General features: G+C 51.7%; 4 protein-coding genes across 4 annotated transcripts in view; 2 read left to right on the top strand and 2 right to left on the bottom strand.

The window, feature by feature from the left end:
* ACER1 (alkaline ceramidase 1) overlaps positions 1 to 14,167 on the bottom strand; it is a 56,893-nt gene extending 42,726 nt beyond the window's left edge. The window contains exons 1-2 of the mRNA XM_061422472.1: positions 14,083 to 14,167; positions 12,989 to 13,484 (exon numbers count right to left, since the gene is read on the bottom strand). The gene's annotated coding sequence lies outside the window, so the exon portion shown is untranslated. The remainder of the gene's footprint in view (positions 1 to 12,988; positions 13,485 to 14,082) is intronic.
* CLPP (caseinolytic mitochondrial matrix peptidase proteolytic subunit) lies at positions 4,958 to 10,287 on the top strand. Its single transcript, XM_061422470.1, has 6 exons — positions 4,958 to 5,288; positions 5,379 to 5,450; positions 5,963 to 6,059; positions 6,946 to 7,133; positions 7,866 to 7,971; positions 9,947 to 10,287. The coding sequence occupies exons 1-6, from the start codon at positions 5,103 to 5,105 to the stop codon at positions 10,114 to 10,116; spliced, it is 819 nt and encodes a 272-aa protein (XP_061278454.1). The 5' UTR covers positions 4,958 to 5,102; the 3' UTR covers positions 10,117 to 10,287.
* A 163-nt stretch (positions 14,168 to 14,330) lies between the features above and the next one.
* ALKBH7 (alkB homolog 7) lies at positions 14,331 to 15,930 on the top strand. The gene is made up of 4 exons (XM_061422474.1): positions 14,331 to 14,534; positions 15,135 to 15,308; positions 15,396 to 15,520; positions 15,689 to 15,930. Exons 1-4 carry the CDS (start codon positions 14,331 to 14,333, stop codon positions 15,849 to 15,851), a joined length of 666 nt encoding a protein of 221 aa, XP_061278458.1. The 3' UTR covers positions 15,852 to 15,930.
* An 83-nt stretch (positions 15,931 to 16,013) lies between these two features.
* PSPN (persephin) lies at positions 16,014 to 20,109 on the bottom strand. Its single transcript, XM_061422475.1, has one exon. It carries the CDS (start codon positions 16,745 to 16,747, stop codon positions 16,202 to 16,204), a length of 546 nt encoding a protein of 181 aa, XP_061278459.1. The 5' UTR covers positions 16,748 to 20,109; the 3' UTR covers positions 16,014 to 16,201.
* Positions 20,110 to 20,181: the final 72 nt, after the last annotated feature.

Below are 20,181 nucleotides of genomic sequence, written 5' to 3'. Positions count from 1 at the left end.
TCACACAGCATCTCCTTGCAGGGTCCCTTGGTGAATGAACACATCACATGACTTCTGGGATGCAAGGGATGCTGAGAAATGCAGCCCCAGGATGCAAGGGTGTGGCGACCACTCTCCAAGATGACCTCCAATGATACCCACCTCCTGGTAGTCACCCCCAGCATAGTCCCTGGTCCAACACTGAATCGTGGTTAGGCTGTGTGACCACTAGAAGTAACCACATGTGAGTTTCAAAGCTGAGCTATATTACACATTAGAGCTTCCACCATGCTCTCTTGGATCACTTATTCTAGGGGGAAGCTGGCCACCATGTTGTGAGGACACTCAATTAATCAAAAGGTCTATTTGGGAAAGAACTGAAGCCTCCCAACAGTAGTCAACTATCCAACTTGTCTGGCATCCAACTTGCTATCTATGAGTGAGCCATCTTGGATGTGAATTCTTCAATTAGTTGAGCATTTGTGTTTTATTATTCTTCTTCTTGGCCTCTTTGGCCTCGCCTCGTGGCTCGTGGGATTTTCATTTCCCAACCAGGGATAGAACCTGGGCCCCAGCAGTAAAAATTTGGAATCCTAACCACTGGACCACCAGAGAATTTCCCATAATGCATGTTCAACTTATGATATGTTCATGTATGATGGGTTTATCAGATGTAACCTTATCATTAGTCAAGGAAGATCTGTTCTGTCATAAATAACCCTGTGGCTAAATCTCGCTTTGGACTATTTCCTAAAAATGAGTCACTACAAGTAGAGTGTAAGAATTTGAAATTTGGTGCCAACTTCAATTCCAGTAGTAATACCCTCATTGAGCCTTTACCTGGGGGGATCCATTTACCCACAGCCTATTCAGCCCTCAAGGTTTCTGTTTCTTTCTTTCCTTTTTTTTTTTAAATTTTCAATCTCTATCAATTCAACGGGCCTGTTTTGCATTCATCTAAGAGAAGGAAACAGTGATCAGAGTTTCTCTTGGATCCTGGACTGAAAACTGGTGCTCAGATGCTCAGTTGTGTCCAACTCTTTGTGACCCCAAAGACTGTAGCCCACCAGGCTCCTCTGTCCATGAGATTTCCCAGGCCAGAATATTGGAGTGAATTGCCGTTTCCTCTTCCAGGGGATATTCCCAATCTAGGGATTGAACCCGTGTCTCTTACATCTCCTGCACTGGCAGGAGGATTCTTTACCACTAGCGCCACCTGGGAAGCCCAAAAACCGGTAGGATGGACTGATTTGCAGCCAAGTGTTCAAACTGATTCTTCCTCCCCTGATTCATTCATTCATTGGGAATATTCAGAGCAAAGTCTGGAAAAACAAGAGACTGGTAAATATCTGAGTGCCTATAATGTGCCAGGTACTGTTCAAAAGTTGCTTTTTTTTTTTTTTCATTTCAGGTCACTGTCCACTTTAATTTAGATTGGTGACTTTCAACCAGAAGCAGGTCTATTCTTAGCAGGGGGCACTTCAGCACCTGGCAACTTTGGAGACAGTTTGTGTTGTTATGATGGAGAGGGGATTCCTAGTATCTAGTGGGTGGGGGCCGGGGATGCTGCTCCACACCCTACAGTGCCCAGGACAGCACCTGCTCCCCAACAAAGAATCATCTAACCCAGAATGTTAACAGTCCTGAGGTTGGAAAACCCCAGTTTAAATGAAGTGGAATAGAAGACAGTAGAATATATCAGAAGGGGTTGCTCAAAAAACAAATAAGTATCATTTCACAAGGCTTCTCTAAGGAGGTAATGATTTTTTGGTTTTGTTTTTTTTAATATTTATTTATTTGGCTGTTCCAGGTCTTGGTTGTGGCATACGGGATCTTTAGTTGCTGCGTGAAAACTCTTAGTTGCAGGATGTGTGATCTAGGTCCCTGACCAGGGATTAAACCCAGGCCCTCTTCTTTGGGAGCAGAGTCTTAGCTACTTGATTACCAGGTAAGTCCTAAGGAGATGGTGTTTGAACAGAGATTTTTGTGTTGAGCAGGATTCAGGCAGAGGACACAAGCAGAGGCCAAGAGGCTGGAAGGCACTTGGCATGTCTGGGGAGCAGAAAGTGGGTCAGCATGGCCCCTGAAGCCAAGTGGAGAAGAAAGCGTGGATGAGAGGAAGGTAGAGGTCAGCTGGGGTGATGGGAAGCCAAGGAGAGGATTTTAGGTAAAGGGGGGATATGGTTTCGTTTCTAGGGAGTATCCTGATAGTCTAGTGGTTAGGATTTGCCCAGATTCAATCCCTGGTCAGGGAACTAAGATCCCACAAGCCATGAGGCCCAGTGGCTGCCCTCTCCCACCAAGAAAAAAGCCTTTACAAGGATCACTCAGGCTGCTGAATGAAATAACAGCAAGGAGTCCAGAGCAGGGGAGAAGCTACAACTCTGACCAGAGTGTTTTTCAGGGTAGTGACAAGGATGCAGGAGGTGAAAAATAGTTGAACTGTGCTTAGATAGAGCAGGTGTAACACAGGCAGTGAGGGCAGAAGTGTGGGGCAGTGTTCGAGTGGGGCACTGCAGGCATGGGGGGCACTGATGGGACAGCCCTTCTCCCCAGAGGCAGGGTGGGAGCTCTGGCCTCAGGGAAGCTGGCTGGGCAGGGTCACCCACCTGACTCATAGCAGAAACTGGAGGGGCCAATGCTGCTCCCCCACTTCTTCAGTCCCTGCAGTGGGAACACCACTCCTAGCAACAGGGTGCCTGCAGTGAGTGAGTCAAAGTCGCTCAGTCGTGTCCGACTCTTTGCGACTGTACAGCCCATGGAATTCTCCAGACCAGAATCCTGGAATGGGTAGCCATTCCCTTCTCCAGGGGATCTTCCCAACCCAGGGACCAAACCCAGGTTTCCCGCATTCCAGGTGGATTCTTTACCAGGTGCCTCCAAGGTCTCCTCTATACTCTTCCGCTTCCACGTTCTTTCCTCTTTCCTGTCCCTGATTCCATAAGGTGAAAAGTGTCTGTGTCCTTCTCTATTTCCTCATCAGACCAGGCACAAAACTATGCTTATCTAGGACACCTAGCTTTGAGTTTAGAGTCCAACAATTAGGAATGGTCTGCCTGTGAATTCCTACCTATGCATCAAAAGCCATGCCAAATGGACCCCCATTTGGGAGGGCATCTTGGATGCCCGTGGTTGCAGATCTAACACAATAACTCATACACATCAATTACCATATGTAAAATTAGACAGCCAGTGGAAATGTGCTGTATGACACAAGGAGCTCAAATCCGGTGCTCGGTGACAAACTAGAGGAGTGGGATGGGGTGGGAGGTGGGAGGAAGGTTCAAGAGGGAGGGGACATATGTATACCTATGGCTGATTCATGTTGATATATGGCAGAAACCATATTGTAAAGCAACTATCCTCCAATTAAAAATAAATAAAATTAAATATATATAGAATAATGTATATAATATATAAATAGTAAATATGTGTGTGTATATATATATATATAGAGAGAGAGAAATCTCTCCCACCAAATACACATCAATAGCTAATACAAATCGAGTACTTGTTACATTCCAGGTCCAATTCTGAGGACCTGACAATGATCCCAAGATGTAGTTTATTACTATCATGTCCATTCTATAGAGAGGAAATTAAGGCTCAGGGACACACAAACTAGTTGAGTAACGGGTGCGGTGACCCAAGGACTACAGAGCTGATGAAACCAAGGAGGGTCTTGGAATGCAGGAATGGGAAAACCAGACCCTCATCATCCTTCTCTCCCCTCCCCATGTTGTAACTATTAACAGATTTCAGGTCCTCCGGTCTCCCCTCCTACCCCACACAGGGAGAAGGTATTTGCCTTACTCTTCCCCCACCCAGTATAGGTGCGTCATCCAATCAGCAAATGACCCGCAAGACTCCTATCCCACTCCTTGTACCCTGGGTATAAAAGTGGACTAAGGACCCCTATTCAACGTTGGTTCTCCCTTGAGCTGGCCCACTAACAGTGTCTCCCACTCTGATAAACTTTATTCTCCTCTCATTCTGCTTCATGTCCAAAAATCTTTTCCAACCCGCGCATGGACCATGACAGTGGGGCCAAGATTTAAACACAGAGAATGCCACTCAGCAGCAGGAATCCCTAAATCCTTCCCTGTAAAACCGGTTTGATCATCACTATCTTCCAAACAAGAAACAGGCTCAGAGGAGTTAAGCAATGCACCCGAAGATCACACAGCATGTCAGTGGTTAAACCAGGCTTGGCATACGGGTAAGCTGCCTTCAAAGCCCTCAGATCTTTTTTTTTTTTTTTTAAGTTTTGAAATATGTTAATTTACCCCTAAAAGTTACATTAAATGAAGAATTTTTGTTTTTATTTTTTATTGAAGTATAGTTGAATTCAAAGCCCTAAGCTCTTAAGCTACCTCCTTTGCCACTTCATCTCTGGGTTCAAAGTGTACTTAAAGAGCACCTACTGTGTGCCAGGCAACGGTTCTAGGCTCTGGACACAAAATACGGAACAACTCCCAGGTGACATTTGAACTGAAAGATGAAAGAGAACCTCTAGATCGTCTAGATCGAAAAGAGGTTCCAAACGTTACCAGGAGCCTTCCTTCACCCCCCACCTCCCCACACACACCTTTGTCCATCGTCCTCCCTTTGCCAGGAATGCCTTTCCCTACATAACAAACTCCTATATATCCTTCAAAGCCCAGCTCCAACACCTGCTCCTCCTAGGAAGCCTTTCCAGACCGACCTCCCGGGTGGAAGTCCGCAACTTCCACCCTTGGGCTTGCATATCTTGGGGCCTTCCCACTACCCCATACATAACCATAGACGGATGGGAAGGTCTCGGGAGTCGGCCCCACCAGGATAGATGATCGTTGAAGCCCAGGCCCAGTGGGCGCACGGAGCTGATTTTTTTAAATTAGCAACGAAGAGCAGAAAATTCTTCAGGAAATTCTTCAGGAAGAAGACCCTAACAGGTATCTTGGAAGCTCTCCAGTTCCACTCTGGCACCACTTCTCTTGCTCCGCCCCTCCAACGCCCCGCCCCGAAACGTGCCCCATGCTTCACGGAAGTGGGCGGTCTCGTGAGGCAGCGCCGCGGGCGCAAAGCACGCTGAGAGTTGTAGTTCCGGCATCGTACGGAAGCCGAGAGGGACGTGCCGCGCGATGTGGCCCAAAATATTGCTTAGGGGGGGCCGGGTGGCGGCCGGCTTGTGCCCAGCGCTGGGGCCTCGCCTCGCCGCCCGCTTTCCCCCGCAGCGGACGCCCGAGAATCGCCTGGCCCTGCAGCGGAACCTGCACGCGACGGCGGCCCGGGCTCTCCCGCTCATTCCCATCGTGGTGGAGCAGACGGTACAGTGGCCGGGCGGGGACACGGCCCGGGGGTGCAACGGCTTGGGGCACGGAGGGCGTCTGACCCTCACCCGCGTCTTTCTTCCCCAGGGTCGCGGTGAGCGCGCCTATGACATCTACTCGCGGCTGCTTCGGGAGCGTATTGTGTGCGTCATGGGCCCTGTGAGTGCCTCGCGCCGCGATCCTCCCCTTCGTCTGCCCAGATCTCCGCAAACCTCCTTGATCCTCTGACTTCTCCCCCATGACTTTCCTCCCTAGGCTGACGCTCTTGTCCCAGTCTGACACTCCCTGCTTCTTGGGCACATAAGCCCCCTGATGCGCCCTCCTGACCTGTAGTCCCCCTTCTACTCCTTTAAATCCTCTGCGTCTCCCTCCCTAATTTCTGACTCCCTCCTCACCAATGATCCTCCTTCCCATTCCTGGGCTCCTATCCCTCTCCCCAACCTCCTCACCCTTTTCCTTCCTGCTGCCTGAGTCCCCCCTTCCTGTGTCCCCAACCCCCTGGTTCCGGATCACCCCCACCACATCCACTCCTGATCCTGAATGCTTCCCCATCTGTCTTACTTGGGCCCTGACCACCTTTCTGGTGCCCTGACTCAACCCCAGCCACCCCATAACTGCTGCCCTTAGCTTTCACCCCCATCTGGGGACACCCCTGCTCTCCTCACTTGCAGATCGATGACAGTGTCGCCAGCCTGGTCATCGCGCAGCTGCTGTTCCTGCAGTCGGAAAGCAACAAGAAGCCCATCCACATGTATATCAACAGCCCCGGTGAGCAGGGCCTTCCCGGGTCCCATGGGCACTCCTGGGGACACACCAGGTGACTCCAGGGACTGAGACCCCTAATTAGGGAGGTTCTGTCTCTGAAGCAAGAAAGGGGGCAGAGCTTCCTTCGGAATCTCCAGAGGGTCTGGAAACCTCCAAAAGCTGCCTCTTCCCTTGCTTTTTTAAAGAGGCACCTGAACCTGCCTCTCCGTTGTCAAAATTTTTGAAACTGGTAGATTCCACCCTATCCCCCAAAAAAGGTAGAATAGCCAACAGCCAATTTATTTTATTTTGGTCGAGTTGTTCCTCCTGTGGGATCTTAGTTCCCTGAGCAGGGATCAAACTCAGGCCCATGGCAGTGAAAGCCCTAACCACTGCACACATGGGGAATTCCCTGAATAGCTGGTCTTAATTGATCATTTACTGTGCTGGGCACTTTTATAAGCACTTTGTAAGCATTTAACTCATTTTCTTCATGCAGCCTCACGTGATGGGTAGTGTTTAGTTATCTCCAACCTACAAGGAGGTACCATGTCTCCAAGAGACTGGATAACTTGCCTCTTGCATCACACGTGATGACCTGACCAGCCAGGGGTCATACCCAGGCAGACTGGCTCCAGAGTCTTCGCTCGTAGTTATTACATTCTCCCAATTCTTGAGAATGTGGCCAATCTCATCCTCCACTGGGTCCACATCCAAGTGTGGCAACTGTCAGCTCGCTTTGGAGCCAGCCCTCCAAAAGCGAGGAGCTTTTGTTGCCCCCACCTGCTCTGTGTCTCCTTCCTACCCCTGGGAGTATTTCTGTTTGAGACCCCAGCCCTCTTCAGGGCCTTAGGGGAAAGGATGGTGGGGGGTAGCTGGCACAGCCCCTCACTCTCGGCCCCATCTGCAGGTGGTGTGGTGACCTCGGGCCTGGCCATCTACGACACGATGCAATACATCCTGAACCCCATCTGCACGTGGTGTGTGGGCCAGGCAGCCAGCATGGGCTCCCTGCTTCTGGCTGCTGGCACCCCAGGCATGCGCCACTCACTCCCCAACTCCCGCATCATGATCCACCAGCCCTCTGGGGGTGCCCGGGTGAGTGTGCCTTGAGAGCTGCTTTGGGGGTAGGGATGGGGGTCTAGACAGGTGAACCAGCCAGAGAGGCAGGAGTCACATGACGGGGTGGGTTTTAAATGTAGGTTTTGTTGGTATGCAGATATGGTGAGGCCAACTGATCAGGAGAGGGTTACCATTAAAAAGTTTGTGACTCACAGATCCCAAGAGGAGGGAGTGTGCCAGGCCTTGGGGACCACACAGATGGGCACCAGGGTTGGTCAAGAGGAGAATGTGGGCAGGAGCCTTCTTCAAGGTTTCTGCTGGAAAGAACGTGTGAGGTTAGGATGGGCCAGCGTGAATAGTGTTAGTGGGCTCTAGGGCATAGGGATTGTCCCTAGTTGTCTGGTACCCTGGGGTGATGGGGCAGGAGGATGGTGACCCAGGGTGTGAGAGCTCTGCAGAGGAGGTGGCAGGGGTGTGGGCTTGGACTGGCGGCTTTGCATGTGAAAAGTGTGTTCTGGGCAGCTTTCTGATGTCTCTAGGAAATTAGCTCCCTCCCTTCTAGTCAGGGAGGCACCAGCTGCCAGAAATAAGAACATAGAGTTAATACAGAGAGCCTTCCTGGAGATGGTGACGATGAAACAGGCTATAGAGGCCTGTCCCACCTGCCTGAATGCTGGCCGCCAGAGCCCAGGGCAGTCTCCTGAGTCCCTGTCCCTTCGAGTGGCAGACCCTGATCCCAACCTCCCCCCTCTTGGGATGGCCCCCCAGGGCCAAGCCACAGACATCGCCATCCAGGCAGAGGAGATCATGAAGCTCAAGAAGCAGCTCTACAGCATCTACGCCAAGCACACCAAACAGAGCCTGCAGGTGATCGGTGAGCGCCCCCTACAAGGCCCTCGGCTGCTGTCTTATTGGAACCAACACAGGCGTACGGGTCAGGCCTCTGGACCTGGTGCGGCTGACACCAGGCTGGATCGTCCTGTGGTGGGGGCCCTCCAGGGCCCTGCAGGATGTGTAGCACATCCCCAGGCGCTGCCCACCAGCTGCCAGCAGCACCTCCAGGGGTGATGGCCAGAACAGTCTCCAGCCATCACCCCGTGTCCCCTGGGGATCAGAATCCCCACCCCACCCCACCCCCAGTTGAGAACCCCTGTTCTGAGCACTTTTTTTAGAGACCCAGGGACTTCCCTGGTGGTCTAGTGGTTAAGACTCCACACTTCCACTGCAGGGGATGCAGGTCTGATCTCTGGTCAGAGAATTAAGATCCCACATGCCACACAGTATGGCCAAGAAAAGATAATGATAATAATTTAAAAATTAAAAGACATAAAAACTTGACTGAAAGAGGTCCAAAGGCTTTGAACAGGGTCTCCCACAAAGAAGATTCCAAATGACCAAGAAACAGAAGCCAAGGTTCTCATCACCTTTAGTGATGATGTTTAATAATGATGTGTCACCAGTGGGACTTCCCTGGAGGTCCAGTGCTTAGGACTCCACGTTTCCACTGCAAGGGGCACAGGTTCCATCCCTGGTTGGGGAACCAAGATCCCACATGCTGCATGTGGTGTGGCCAATAAAAAAGAAAAAATGATAATAATGACATCATCAGTTATTCAGGAAAGGCAGATCAAGGCCCTGATGAGATATCACTTCAGTCCACTGTGCTGGGTGTGCTCAATTGGATCCAATTCTTTGAGACTCCACGGACTATAGGCCTCCAGGCTCCTCTGTCCATGGGATTGTCCAGGCAACAATACTGGAGTGGGTTGCCATTTCCTACTCCATTTCAATCCACTGGAGCAGCTCAAATAGAAAATACTGACACCACTGAATGCTGAGGGGAGCCTGGAGCCACTGGAACGGTTATCCACTGCAGGCAACGGTGATAACTACAACCACTTCGGGAAGCTGTTAGGGCTCTGAGGGTGAACACCCAGAGAGACACCTGGTTCCTCTGTTCGGCATGTAACCAAGGGAATCAAGCGCTTCTGTCCGAAGATGCAGACGGGAATGTAGTCCTGTTCCTACAGTCTCAAATGGGGAAAGACCCAAGTGCCTGACAACAGAATGAGTGGCCAGTGGTGGTATATTCATGAGGTGGGACGCTACACAGCCACAAGGACTGGGCCACAGCCTAGATAAATCTCCAAAACAGTGCTGAGTGGGAAAAGGAGTAAACGCTCTGGTTATATGTTTATTTACTTTTTTAATTAATTAACTTTAATTTTTTTTTTTTTTACCATATTGCTCAGCATGCAAAATCTCCAACCAGGGGTCCAACCCATGTCCCTGGCAGTGAAAGTATGGAGTCCTTTTTGTTTTTTTAATTTGGCTGCACCAGGTCTTAGCTACAGCACGTAAGACCTAGTTCCCTGACGAGGGATGGAACCCAGGACCCCTGCATTGAGAGTGTGGAGTCTTAACCACTAGACCGCCAGGGAAGTCCCTGTGATTGTGTATTTAAAGAGCAAAAAACTGGCATAACCTCTATGCCATTAGGCCACTGTTAGGGGGTGGGGGCGGGAGTGGGGGTGGACACTTAGCAACTGGATGTGTCCCCAGCAGGGTTTGGAGGGTCTGATCTGAGTGCTGGCCACATGGGTGGGTTCAGTCTGAAAATCACCACACTGCCCACTCCCACGATCTGTGCCCTTTCCTAGATGTGTATTTACATATCAACAAGCTATCAAAAAAAAAAGAAACAGGTATTTTACTGGTGGGGAAACTCAAGGCACAGGGATGGGGAGGCCAGGGTCACACAGGGTGGACTTGGGCTGATTGAGGACTGGAATGTGGCCCTTGGGTGTCCATTCTTCACCACCCACATCCTGCCTGTACGCCCCCTGCAGAGTCAGCCATGGAGAGGGACCGCTACATGAGCCCCATGGAGGCCCAGGAGTTTGGCATCTTGGACAAGGTTCTGGTCCACCCCCCACAGGATGGGGAGGACGAGCCGGAGCTGGTACAGAAGGAGCCGGGGGAGCCAACAGCAGTAGAACCCGCCCCAGCCAGCGCCTGAGAACTGGCCTCCCTCTTGCCCTCCCAGGGAGAGCGGAGGCGCCTGGCCTGTGAGCCCCTCCACACTGAGCCTGGAGGGGCCCCTTGAGGAACTGTGGATTTGGGGGTGCCCCTCTGGGTGGGCAGCCCAACTGAGACACTGTGATTTTAAATTAAATCTTTGTAGCCTTTGCTCCCGGCTCCGGCACCTTCCCTCTGGCATCTACCCTGGCTCACGTGTGCCTTCACCCTGACCTTCATCTTGAGCAGAGCTAAGAGCCTACATGACACTCCAGAGGCCACAACTTATTGTGAAGAAGACACAGAAGTCTCCGTCCTGAAGAAACTTACATTCTTGGGAAAGTAGACAGTTGTTGTTTTTTTTTTTTTAAATCAGGGCAAGAGATATGCAGTGTTGGGTGTGTGTGACAAGAATTAGATGAAATGACCCGCAGAATTAGAGCAAAGACCTGAAGGAGGTGACGGTCAGGGGAGCCAGATTGCTATCTTGGGACACAGCAGTCCTGGCAGAAGGCATGGCAAGTGCAAAGGTCTTGTGGCAGGACTATACCTGGCACATGAGGGGAACCATGAGGGAGCTGGGGTGGCTGGAGGGAGGGAGGGAGTGAGGGGAAGAGTAGAGATAAGAGCAGGAAGAGGAGTATAGATCGTAAAAGGTCTGGTAGGGCTTCGCAGATGGCTCAGTGGTAAATAATCCACCTGCCAAGATTCAGTCCCTGGGTTGGGAAGATCCCCTGGAGGAGGAAATGGCAACGCACACCAGTATCCTTGCCTGGACAATCCCATGGACAGAGGAGCCTGGCAGCCTACAGTCCATGGGGTCGCAAAAAGTCAGACACGACTTAGTGATTAAACAGCAGCAGGTCTGAGATAGGAGGGAGGTGCCCCATGGAAGGTTTCAAGAAAAGGAACAGGGGACTTCCCTGGTGGTCCAGTAGCTAAGACTGCACTCCCAGTGCAGGGGGTCTGGGTTCAATCCCTGGTCAGGGAACTAAGATCCCACATAGTGCAACTAAGCCCGAGTGCTGAAACTCCTGAGCCTGCACCACAACAAAGACCCAGGACAGCCAAAAAAGAAGCAGGAGCCACAGAGTGGTGGGTGGAGGGCGGCAAGCACAGGAACCTGGAGTGAGGAGACTTGGAACCACCCAGAGGAAGGGTGACCTGGCCCCAGCCACATGGTGAGAGAGGCTGGTTTCCAGCCAGGTTTTAAAGGCAGGGCTTACAGGTAGGATGTGAGATTTGAGAGAGAACGAAATCTCCCCAAACTCCTAGGTGTTGGCCCAAAGCAGCCAGAAAGATAAGATGTTTCCAGGAGAGCTGGGGAGAGGAGCAGGGGTCGGGATCAAGAGTTGATTTTGGATGTCTGAAGTCTAGCGTGCCTCTCCCCTTCCGCCCCCACCCCCCACCCAGGGTTGGAATAAAAATGTAAGAGACTTCAGTGTGTCCATGAGTTAGCAGTCAGGCTGAGAACTGGTTATGGCACTTGGCCCTGCAGAAATCACTAGTGGCCTTCAGTAAGACCACTTTTAGTGCTAGGGGGCCAAAAGCCAGGTTGGAGTGGACCCAGAGAGAAGGGGCTGGAAAATACTGGGAGCTAGACAAGTTTTTCAAGGAATTTTGCTGTCAGAGCAAAGAACAATTTTTGTTGTTGTTTTTTTTTAATACAGACTTTTTAATTTGGCTTCATTCATCAATTACATTTGGTTGAACTTTTTCATTCTGCGCAATTTAAAATATATACAAAAGTGGAGAAGACCCTCGTGGTCCATTGGTTAATAATGGCCTGCCAATGCAGGGGACACAGGTTTAATCCCTGGTCCGGGAAGATTCCACATGCTTCAGAGTAAGTAAGCCTGTGCGCCACAACTACTGAAGCCCACATGCCCTAGAACCCGTGCTCCACAAGAGACACCATCCCAGTGAGAAGCCTGGGCACCAAAACTAGAGAGTAGCCCCTGCTCTCCACAACTAGAGAAAAGCCCACACAGCAATGAAGACCCGGTGCTGCCAAAAAAAAAAAAAAAACACCTGTAGTAATTTTGTTTAAAATAGGAAAAAAAGTAGAGAAACTAGAATAATGAGGTCTCGTGTACCCACCACACCAATTCATGGCTGATTATGACTCGTCCCTCGCCTGCCTCTACAGAGCCTCTACCATGGCTTTGTAGTACTTTGAAGCAAATCCCAGCTTTTCATTTCATCTGTAATATTTCAGTATGTATTTCTAAAAGGATAAGTAATTTTATTTCTCAAAAATACTAAGAATAACCACATGACCCAGCAATTCTATTCCTTTTGGTATATAGCCTTAAAAAACAAAAAAAAACTATTTAGAAAAGATAACATGCATGCCAATATTCATGGCATTATCTACAACTGCCAAGATACAGAAGCAATCTAAGTGTCCATCAACAGATGAATGGATGAAGAAGATACAGTACATATACACAATGGAATATTACTCAGCCATAAAAAAGAATGAAATAATGCCATTTGCAGCAACATGTATATGGACTTGGAGGGTATTATGCTAAGTGCGTTAAGTCAGACAGACATTCTGTATCATATCACTATTACGTAGAATCTAAAAAATAAGTTAGTCAATAAAACAAACAAAGAAAACAGACTCACAGACACAGAACAAACCAGTGGTTACCAGTGGGGAGAGGGAAGGAGGAGGGGCAATATAACTAGGGGATTTTTTTAAAAACAGATTATCAGGAGAGTCTATGAAATCATGCATGTGAAACTTTTAAAAACTGTAAAGTGCTACAGAATTTAAAGAACTTACAAAAAAGGTTAATAAAGGACAAGGAATGTTTAAAAAAGAACCACAACATCATTTTCAACCAGAAAAAAATAACGCTTACCGTAGTCGAATATTCAACCGCGTCCAAATATTCAACCGCGTCCAAATTTCCCTGGTGATCACTTTTTTTTTTTTTTTAATTTTTCCAATCAGGATCCAAATAAGGTGCAGGCATTGCCACTGGTTGATAAATCTGTAAGTGTCTTGTTATTGCGGTTTTCCCCTTTAATCTCTTAATGTCTCTCTCCCTCTTTTTCTTCTCTTTTCTTGAACTTAACTTGTTGGAGAAACAGGGTCGTGTGTCTTACGAACTTTCCCTCTGAATTTTGAGGATGCGATTCTGTCCTTGGTACTTCCGGTACCCGGTGTCTAAATCTAGACAAGTCTGATCCGATTCAGGTTCCGCTTTTCGGCCAATGACCTTGGAGTGAGGGTGCCTTCTAGCGGGAGATATTTTAAAACCAGTTGTCCCTGTTTCCATGACATTAGGAGCAGATGATAGTCCTTGTCTAGAATTTTCAGCCCAATAAGGACTGAAAAATGCTGACATTCCAATTCTGCCATTAAAGGAAGAGGAATTTTTGTTTATGTACTGTTTTTAAACAAAATATGTAAACAGTTTGTGGTGGTTGTGGTGGTTTAGTCACCAAGTCGTGTCCGACTCTTGGGATCCCATGGACTGTAGCCTGTCAGGCTCCTCTGTCCATGGGATTCTCCAGACAAGAATGCTGGAGGGGGTTGCCATTTCCTTCTCCAGGGGATCATCCCGACCCGGGAATCTGACCCGGGCCTCCTGCATTGCACGCAGATGATTTACCAACTGAGCTATGAAGGAAGCCCAAAACAGTTTATATACTGTTTTAAACTGGAAGCCAGCCTGTTTCTATGAGGATTGGGCGGGGGGGGGGGGGGGGGGTTCGGGATGGGAGGCGCCTCGCCTTGACCTTTGACTGAAACCCCTAAGTCCACAAACCTGGTCCCACCCCATAATCACAGCCTTAATGTCACTCCCCTAACTCCTACAGTTCAGCCTGACTGGACTCTAACCTTAACTTCATAGCCTTGGCCCATTCCCTCTCTGACCCTTGACCTCTAACCCCCGGGCCGACCTAGCCTTTGACACCACCGCCCCGCCCCGCCCTCTGGAAGACGGACCTGAGGCACAACTAGTAGTCTGAGTCTCTGTGGTCTAAAGGGCCCAATAGCGCCGGAGAGGAGGCAGGTTCTGGGAAGAGCCAATAGCTTGAGAGGACGAGCCAAGTAACAACCAGTAACCTTTGAGCGAGAGGCGGGACTCTGAGGAAGACCAATTGCTGGAGGGACTCGGTGCAGTCACAGCCAATGACCTTGGGGAGGGGGCGTGGCACTGACCCCAGCCTCTTCCAAGACCCGGCTCCGGGGCTATGGCCGGAGGTGGGCAGGTGGTACTGCGGACGCTCTCCCAGCAGGGCTGGGTGCGGGGCTCGGGCGCAGCCGTGCTGAGCCGCCTACAAGACGCGGCCGTGGTGCGGCCCGGCTTTCTGAGCGCGGCCGAGGAGGAGACACTGAGCCGCGAGCTGGAACCCGAGTTGCGCCGCCGCAGATACGAATACGACCACTGGGATGCGGTGAGGCTGGTAGCGCTGGGGGCGGAGCCACAGGGCCGTGGCTTGGGACGTTAGAGGCCGGGCGGGAGTGGAGCGCTGGGGTGGGCGGGGCTGTATCTGGGGCGGGGCCTGGGTATGGGGGCGCGGTCCTGATGCTTGGGTTCTTGGGGGCTGGAAGAGCACTTTGGACGAGGCAGAACGGAAGCGTATTTGGGGGACAGGACCAAAGTTAGGGGTGGAAACGGGTGTGGAGCGAGATGAGGGAGGGTCACGAGTTGAGGGGTGGAGACAGGGGGCCCGGTGAATCAAGTTGTGAATATTGGAACCGGGCCAACGTTAGGGACGGAATGTGGGACTGAATTGGACCCTGATGGTGGGTAGAAAGGACTAAGGCCAGACCCAGTTGTGGCAGGGGTTGGGATTTGAGAAAACATCATGGGGTAGATAGGATCAAAGTTGAGAGCTGAGGGTGGGGTCAAGTGTCATGCTGGAAAAACCAGGCCTTTGCTTTGCACTTCCACCACCCTCCCCACTAATCCCTCCCCAGCCCTGGGCTATGCCTCAGTTTCCCTGTTCCCCACCCCTGGAAGCTTCCAGGCTTGACCTGAGCGCTCTGGGCAGGCCATCCACGGCTTCCGAGAGACAGAGAAGTCGCGCTGGTCAGAGGCAAGCCGGGCCATCCTGCGGCGTGTGCAGGCAGCCGCCTTTGGACCTGGCCAGACCCTCCTCTCCTCAGTGCATGTGCTGGACCTAGAACCTCAGGGCTACATCAAGCCACACGTGGACAGCATCAAGGTGGGCAGAGAGCAGTGGCTTGGAGCTCCCAGCTGGGGGCGAGCTGGTCAGGCCAAAACCCACCCTCTGCCATGTCCCCTCTTCCAGTTCTGTGGATCCACCATTGCCGGCCTGTCCCTGTTGTCTCCTAGCGTCATGCGACTAGTGCACACCCAGGAGCCGGGGGAGTGGCTGGAACTCTTGCTGGAGCCGGGCTCCCTCTACATCCTTAGGTATGGGCAGCCAAGGAGCCCACACTGCACCAGTAACTCACAAGACACCCACTGAACATTTGGAACACCTTCTGTCATTCAGCCCTGACAGCAGACTCTACCCCTAGGGCTGGTCTGCCTGGAACCAGGGCCACCCTCACCAGCCACATCCTCTGTTTTCTCCTGCAGGGGCTCGGCTCGTTATGACTTCTCCCACGAGATCCTTCGGGATGAAGAGTCCTTTTTTGGGGAGTGTCGGATTCCCCGGGGCCGACGCATCTCGGTGATTTGCCGCTCCCTCCCTGAGGGGATGGGGCCAGGGGAGCCTGGGCAGCTGCCCCCAGCCTGCTGAGCTCCTGGACCATTACCCCAAGCTGTTCAGGACACCATGTTTGTGAATAAAGTTGTGAATAATGTTGGAGAATGGACAAGCTGGCCTCCTGTTGCCAGCTGTTTGCAGGAAGGCCAGGATCTGCTTGGGAAGCCCAGGACCACACCTGTCTCCCCCCTCCTCCCCCTCCCCAGACCAGGAGCATTCCCAGCTGAACACACAGTCACAGGCTAGAGGAGCAGTTTCCTTTATTGAGCCCCTTGCTGGTGGCCCCAGCCCACCTTCCCCTCTCTTCGTCTCGGCCTCTGGGCCTCCAGTAAATAAGTCAGCTGAGCTCCTCCAGCTGTTGCAGGGCCCTGGGCTGGCCATCTTTAGCCACTGCAGCCACAGGCCGCCGCCGAGAGCTGGGGCAGCCGCTGCCAGCGGTGGTGGTCATCGAGAAAGGTCACGTCGGCATAGCGGGTGGGCCGGCAGCAGGGTCCTCCATGGGCTCGGCCCTGGCCCTGCAGTCGGGCCAGCGTCAGGCCGTGTTGGGTGCGGGCACCGCGGGGACAACTGCCGGCGCAGTAGCGGAAGATGACCGTCTCCTCCGACGTGTAGCCCAGGCCCAGCTCGGCCACGGGCAAGGACAGGCTCCACAGCTGGCACGGGCTGGTCAGGGCTCGGCGCAGGCGGGCCCCTGTGGGGACAAGGGGCAGCTGACTGCAGGCAGAGTCTGGGCATAAACGAGTTGGGGAGCATGCAGGGTTCCGGGAGTCCTTACCCAGCTGTGGCCTCTGGGTCTCTCTGTCCACCGCTGGCTCGGATGAGAGCTCTCTCTCCACCACCAGAGCCTCCCAGGCCCCCTGGCTCCCACCAAAGTCCAAGTGGAGGATCAGGAGAAGCAGAGAGCCTAGCAAGACTCTTCCTGTGGCCATGGTGACAGGCAGGTCCTGAGGATGTGGATGCCCGGCACCCTCAATTTATCCCCCCTCTGCCCGAGCTGGGGAATTAACCTCATCACTTCCGGCTGCTGCTCGTTGCGAAGGCTCCAACATCGCACACCTCAGGCCCAGGCAGCCCCGCTCCTCTGCCCCACACCCCATCCTTCCAAGAGTTAAGGGCGCACACCCCCTCACACACACTCCCCATCCAGACATTCCACAGACCCATTTCCAACACCCCCTCCACCCCCTGATTTACGAGTGCTGTGTCGGCAGCCAGGGCCGAGCTCAGGGAGGGCAACTCGGGGTCCCCACCCCACCTGCTATCTGGAGGGAGGGTTGGGGGGCCCCATGGGTCTCCCAGTGGGGGTCCTCCCCTCTCGGGCAGGATACTGGGGCCCAGTAGCCCCAACATTGTGCACCAGGTAGAGCGGATGTGCATGCAGGGAAGAGGTGGGTGAACTGACGGGGAATCCATCATGGCTCCTGCCTGGAGGATTAAGACATCATGCCCTGCCTCCGGGTCTGGCCCAGGCAGTATCAAAACAGGAAAAGGGAGAGGCCTGGGGACTGCCAAGAGCTGGGACACCAGGTGCAGGAAACTTACCCTGCAGGGACTCCTGTCTCTGGAAGGCCAACCTGAGTCCCCTGGAACCCCAGCCCAACCTGGGGTTGTAGGGCATCAGAGCAGGAGGGGAGGTTAAGCTCTGCCCTGGTTCCAGTAATCTCCCAGCCCTTCTCCATCACCCTGGGGAAGCGAGCCTCCATCCTCAGCCATGAAAGGGGGCTAACAGAGTCCCTCCCACATGAGGTCCTGAGGACAGACAGAAGACGTATTTAGTGTGTGGCAGGGTGCCTAGTACCAAGCAGTTAAGAGCCTCTTAGAAGCTTCCCTGGTGGCTCAGCAAAAAATTCACCTGCAATGGAGGAGACTCAGGTCTCGATCCTTGGGTTAGGAGGATCACCTGGAGAAGGAATTGACAACCTACTCCAGTATTCTTGCCTGGAGAATCCCATGGACAGAGGAGGCTGGTGAACTATACAGTCCATGGGGTTGCAAAGAGATGGACACTACTGAGCGACTAAGCACGCACAAAATGCTTGAGGCAAAGCAAAATAAGAGCATCTTTTTTATTTTCAGTTTTAAAAAAATTTTAGGCCATGTCCTATGTTATGCAAGATCCTGAACAAGGGATCCAATTTGTGTCTCTGCACTGGGAGTCCAGAGCCTTAACCACTGTACCACCAGGGAAGTCCTGAAATACAAGCAACTTGTGTAGGTTTGACACGGTGCTTGAACTCAATGCAGGCAAGACCAGATTAAAACTCAGGTAAGACTGCTCCTAAGATTAGCAAACATCAGAGTCTGCTTACCTGTGGCTGGGGGTGTGTGTGTAATGGGCACGCCTGTTGGTAGTATAAACCAGTGGCAGTTGAACACTGGCTACAGAAACCACCAATCCCATCCCTTTGATCCAGGACTCGTGCTTCAGGAACACATCCATTTCAGGTGAGCCAAGATGTGAGCTCGGGGCTTTTCATTGCCCTTTGTATCAAGAAGTAGGAAAGGACCGCAGCACCACCCATGGGGGACTGCTTCAGTGATTTTGGTGTGCTTTTTTCTTCTCGACTGCTTGTTGAGACTACCTTCAGATGGGGGGTGTGGGTGGGAGGAATGTCACTTATACAAAGTCACCCAGAATTAAGAGAAAAAGGTGGGGTTTGAACCCCAAGTCCTGCTGAATGCAAGGCTCCTGATCTGAACCACTGGGGCACATAGACCAGTGTGGTGGGGGAGGCCTCAGGCCTCGGTCCACGTGGCAGGCAGAGCAGGGGTGAAATTGTCAGGGTAAGGGGCAGGCACTTCCTTCACAGAAGTCCTGGCAGAAGGATGGGAGGGAGGTTGGAATGAAGTGGGACATTCCTGGGAATTAGCCGGACATCTCAGGCATTCCGACTCGGCAGCCAAGGGCCTGTAGAGCTGGGTGGGGAGGTTTTCCACCTGCCGTCTCCAGCATCCTGCCACCAGCCGGATCACTCAAACAGGGGTTTCAATGTTGTTCCTGCTGCCAAGTTCTATTTCAGCAACGTGACTCTCCACGAATGTAAAGAACCCTCTTGCTTACAGAATGCCTAGCCATACTTGATAAAATAAACGCCTTACCAACTTATGAGACTCTAAGGGAAGCCCCAGAAACCCCACTGCCAAGTTGAAAAGTAGTGTCCAGATGCCAAGACCAGTAACAGGGCTTTGGGATTTTGTGGCCATTTGGGACAGAATCAAGAGCTGAGAATCTTAGAATGACACATCTGGGGCGTGTGTGCATGCTAAATTGCTTCAGTCATTTCCGACTCTTTGCGACCCTATGGACTGTAGCCCGCCAAGCTCTTCTCTCCATGAGATTCTCTAGGCAAGAATACTGGAGTGGGTTGCCGTGTCCTCGTCCAGGTGACCTTTCTAACCCAGGGATCAAACTCGGGTCTCATGTTTCCTGCATTGGCAGGCAGGTTCTGTACCACTAGCGCCACCTAGAAACCACTTCTGGGGCACCTGGTGGGCACATGCGAAAAACCATCTGGAAGAACTTGCCTGGAACTTCCTTGGTGGTCCAGTGGCTAAGGCTCCATGCTTCCAATGCAGGGGGCCCGGGGTTCAATTCCTGGTCAGGGAACTAGATCCCACATGCTTCAGCTAAGACCCAACACAGTCAAATAAATAAAAACAAATATTATTAAAAAAAAAAAAAAGAACTTGCCTGCAAAGCAGGCCAGCCAGGAGCCCCACAGACAGAGCCTGAAAGTAGGAACAAGTCCCCTATCCCAGGTCACAAACACGATCATAAAGAGGCATCAGAAAACAACAGGATACCCATCTGCTTCAGGTACTAGATGAGTGACATGAAGACTGTAAGGATGTTTAAACTAACAATGGAAAAGAAGGCATCAAAAACAGAAGGGGCCATATACTCAAAACAGACCTACTGATCTGAAAAAGAAAGATACTTTGCAGAACTGAAAGACAGTGACACTAAGTACTTATAGGTTTGTGCACATGTGTTCAATCATGTCCGACTCTTTTCGACCCCATGGACTGTAGCCCCATCAGGCTCCTCTGTTCATGGGATTTCCCAGACAAGAATACTGGAGTGGGGTGCCATTGCCTCCAGGGGAACTTCCTGACCCAGGGATTGAACCTGTGTCCCCTGCACAAGCAGGCAGATTCTTCACCGCTGAGCCACCTGGGAAGCCCTACTTTTAATGCGTTCAGGTGGTGAATAAGCCACAGCTGAAGAGAGAACCAGCCAAGTGGAAGACAGAGCTGAAAGAAATCAGCCAGCAGCTCCACGGAGGAGGCTGAGGGGGTAAGGAGAGGATTAAGTTCTAAGAGGCGTCTACAGGCGGCAGGATGAGAGGCAGCAAGTGTGGGA

Source organism: Bos javanicus, chromosome 7, assembly GCF_032452875.1.
Source record: "Bos javanicus breed banteng chromosome 7, ARS-OSU_banteng_1.0, whole genome shotgun sequence".
Lineage (NCBI taxonomy): Eukaryota > Metazoa > Chordata > Mammalia > Artiodactyla > Bovidae > Bos > Bos javanicus.
The sequence above is the reverse complement of the archived record's forward strand: the minus strand, read 5'-3'. Positions and strand labels throughout refer to the sequence as shown.

Excerpts from the sequence above, each read along its gene's own strand:
- PSPN (XM_061422475.1), bottom strand. The coding sequence starts at position 16,747 with ATGGCCACAGGAAGAGTCTTGCTAGGCTCTCTGCTTCTCCTGATCCTC.
- ALKBH7 (XM_061422474.1), top strand. The coding sequence starts at position 14,331 with ATGGCCGGAGGTGGGCAGGTGGTACTGCGGACGCTCTCCCAGCAGGGC. Across the intron at positions 14,535-15,134 it reads AATACGACCACTGGGATGCG|GCCATCCACGGCTTCCGAGA; the intron begins GTGAGGCTGGTA and ends CGCTCTGGGCAG. Across the intron at positions 15,521-15,688 it reads GGCTCCCTCTACATCCTTAG|GGGCTCGGCTCGTTATGACT; the intron begins GTATGGGCAGCC and ends TTTCTCCTGCAG.
- CLPP (XM_061422470.1), top strand. The coding sequence starts at position 5,103 with ATGTGGCCCAAAATATTGCTTAGGGGGGGCCGGGTGGCGGCCGGCTTG. Across the intron at positions 6,060-6,945 it reads CATGTATATCAACAGCCCCG|GTGGTGTGGTGACCTCGGGC; the intron begins GTGAGCAGGGCC and ends CCCCATCTGCAG. Across the intron at positions 7,972-9,946 it reads ACAGAGCCTGCAGGTGATCG|AGTCAGCCATGGAGAGGGAC; the intron begins GTGAGCGCCCCC and ends CGCCCCCTGCAG.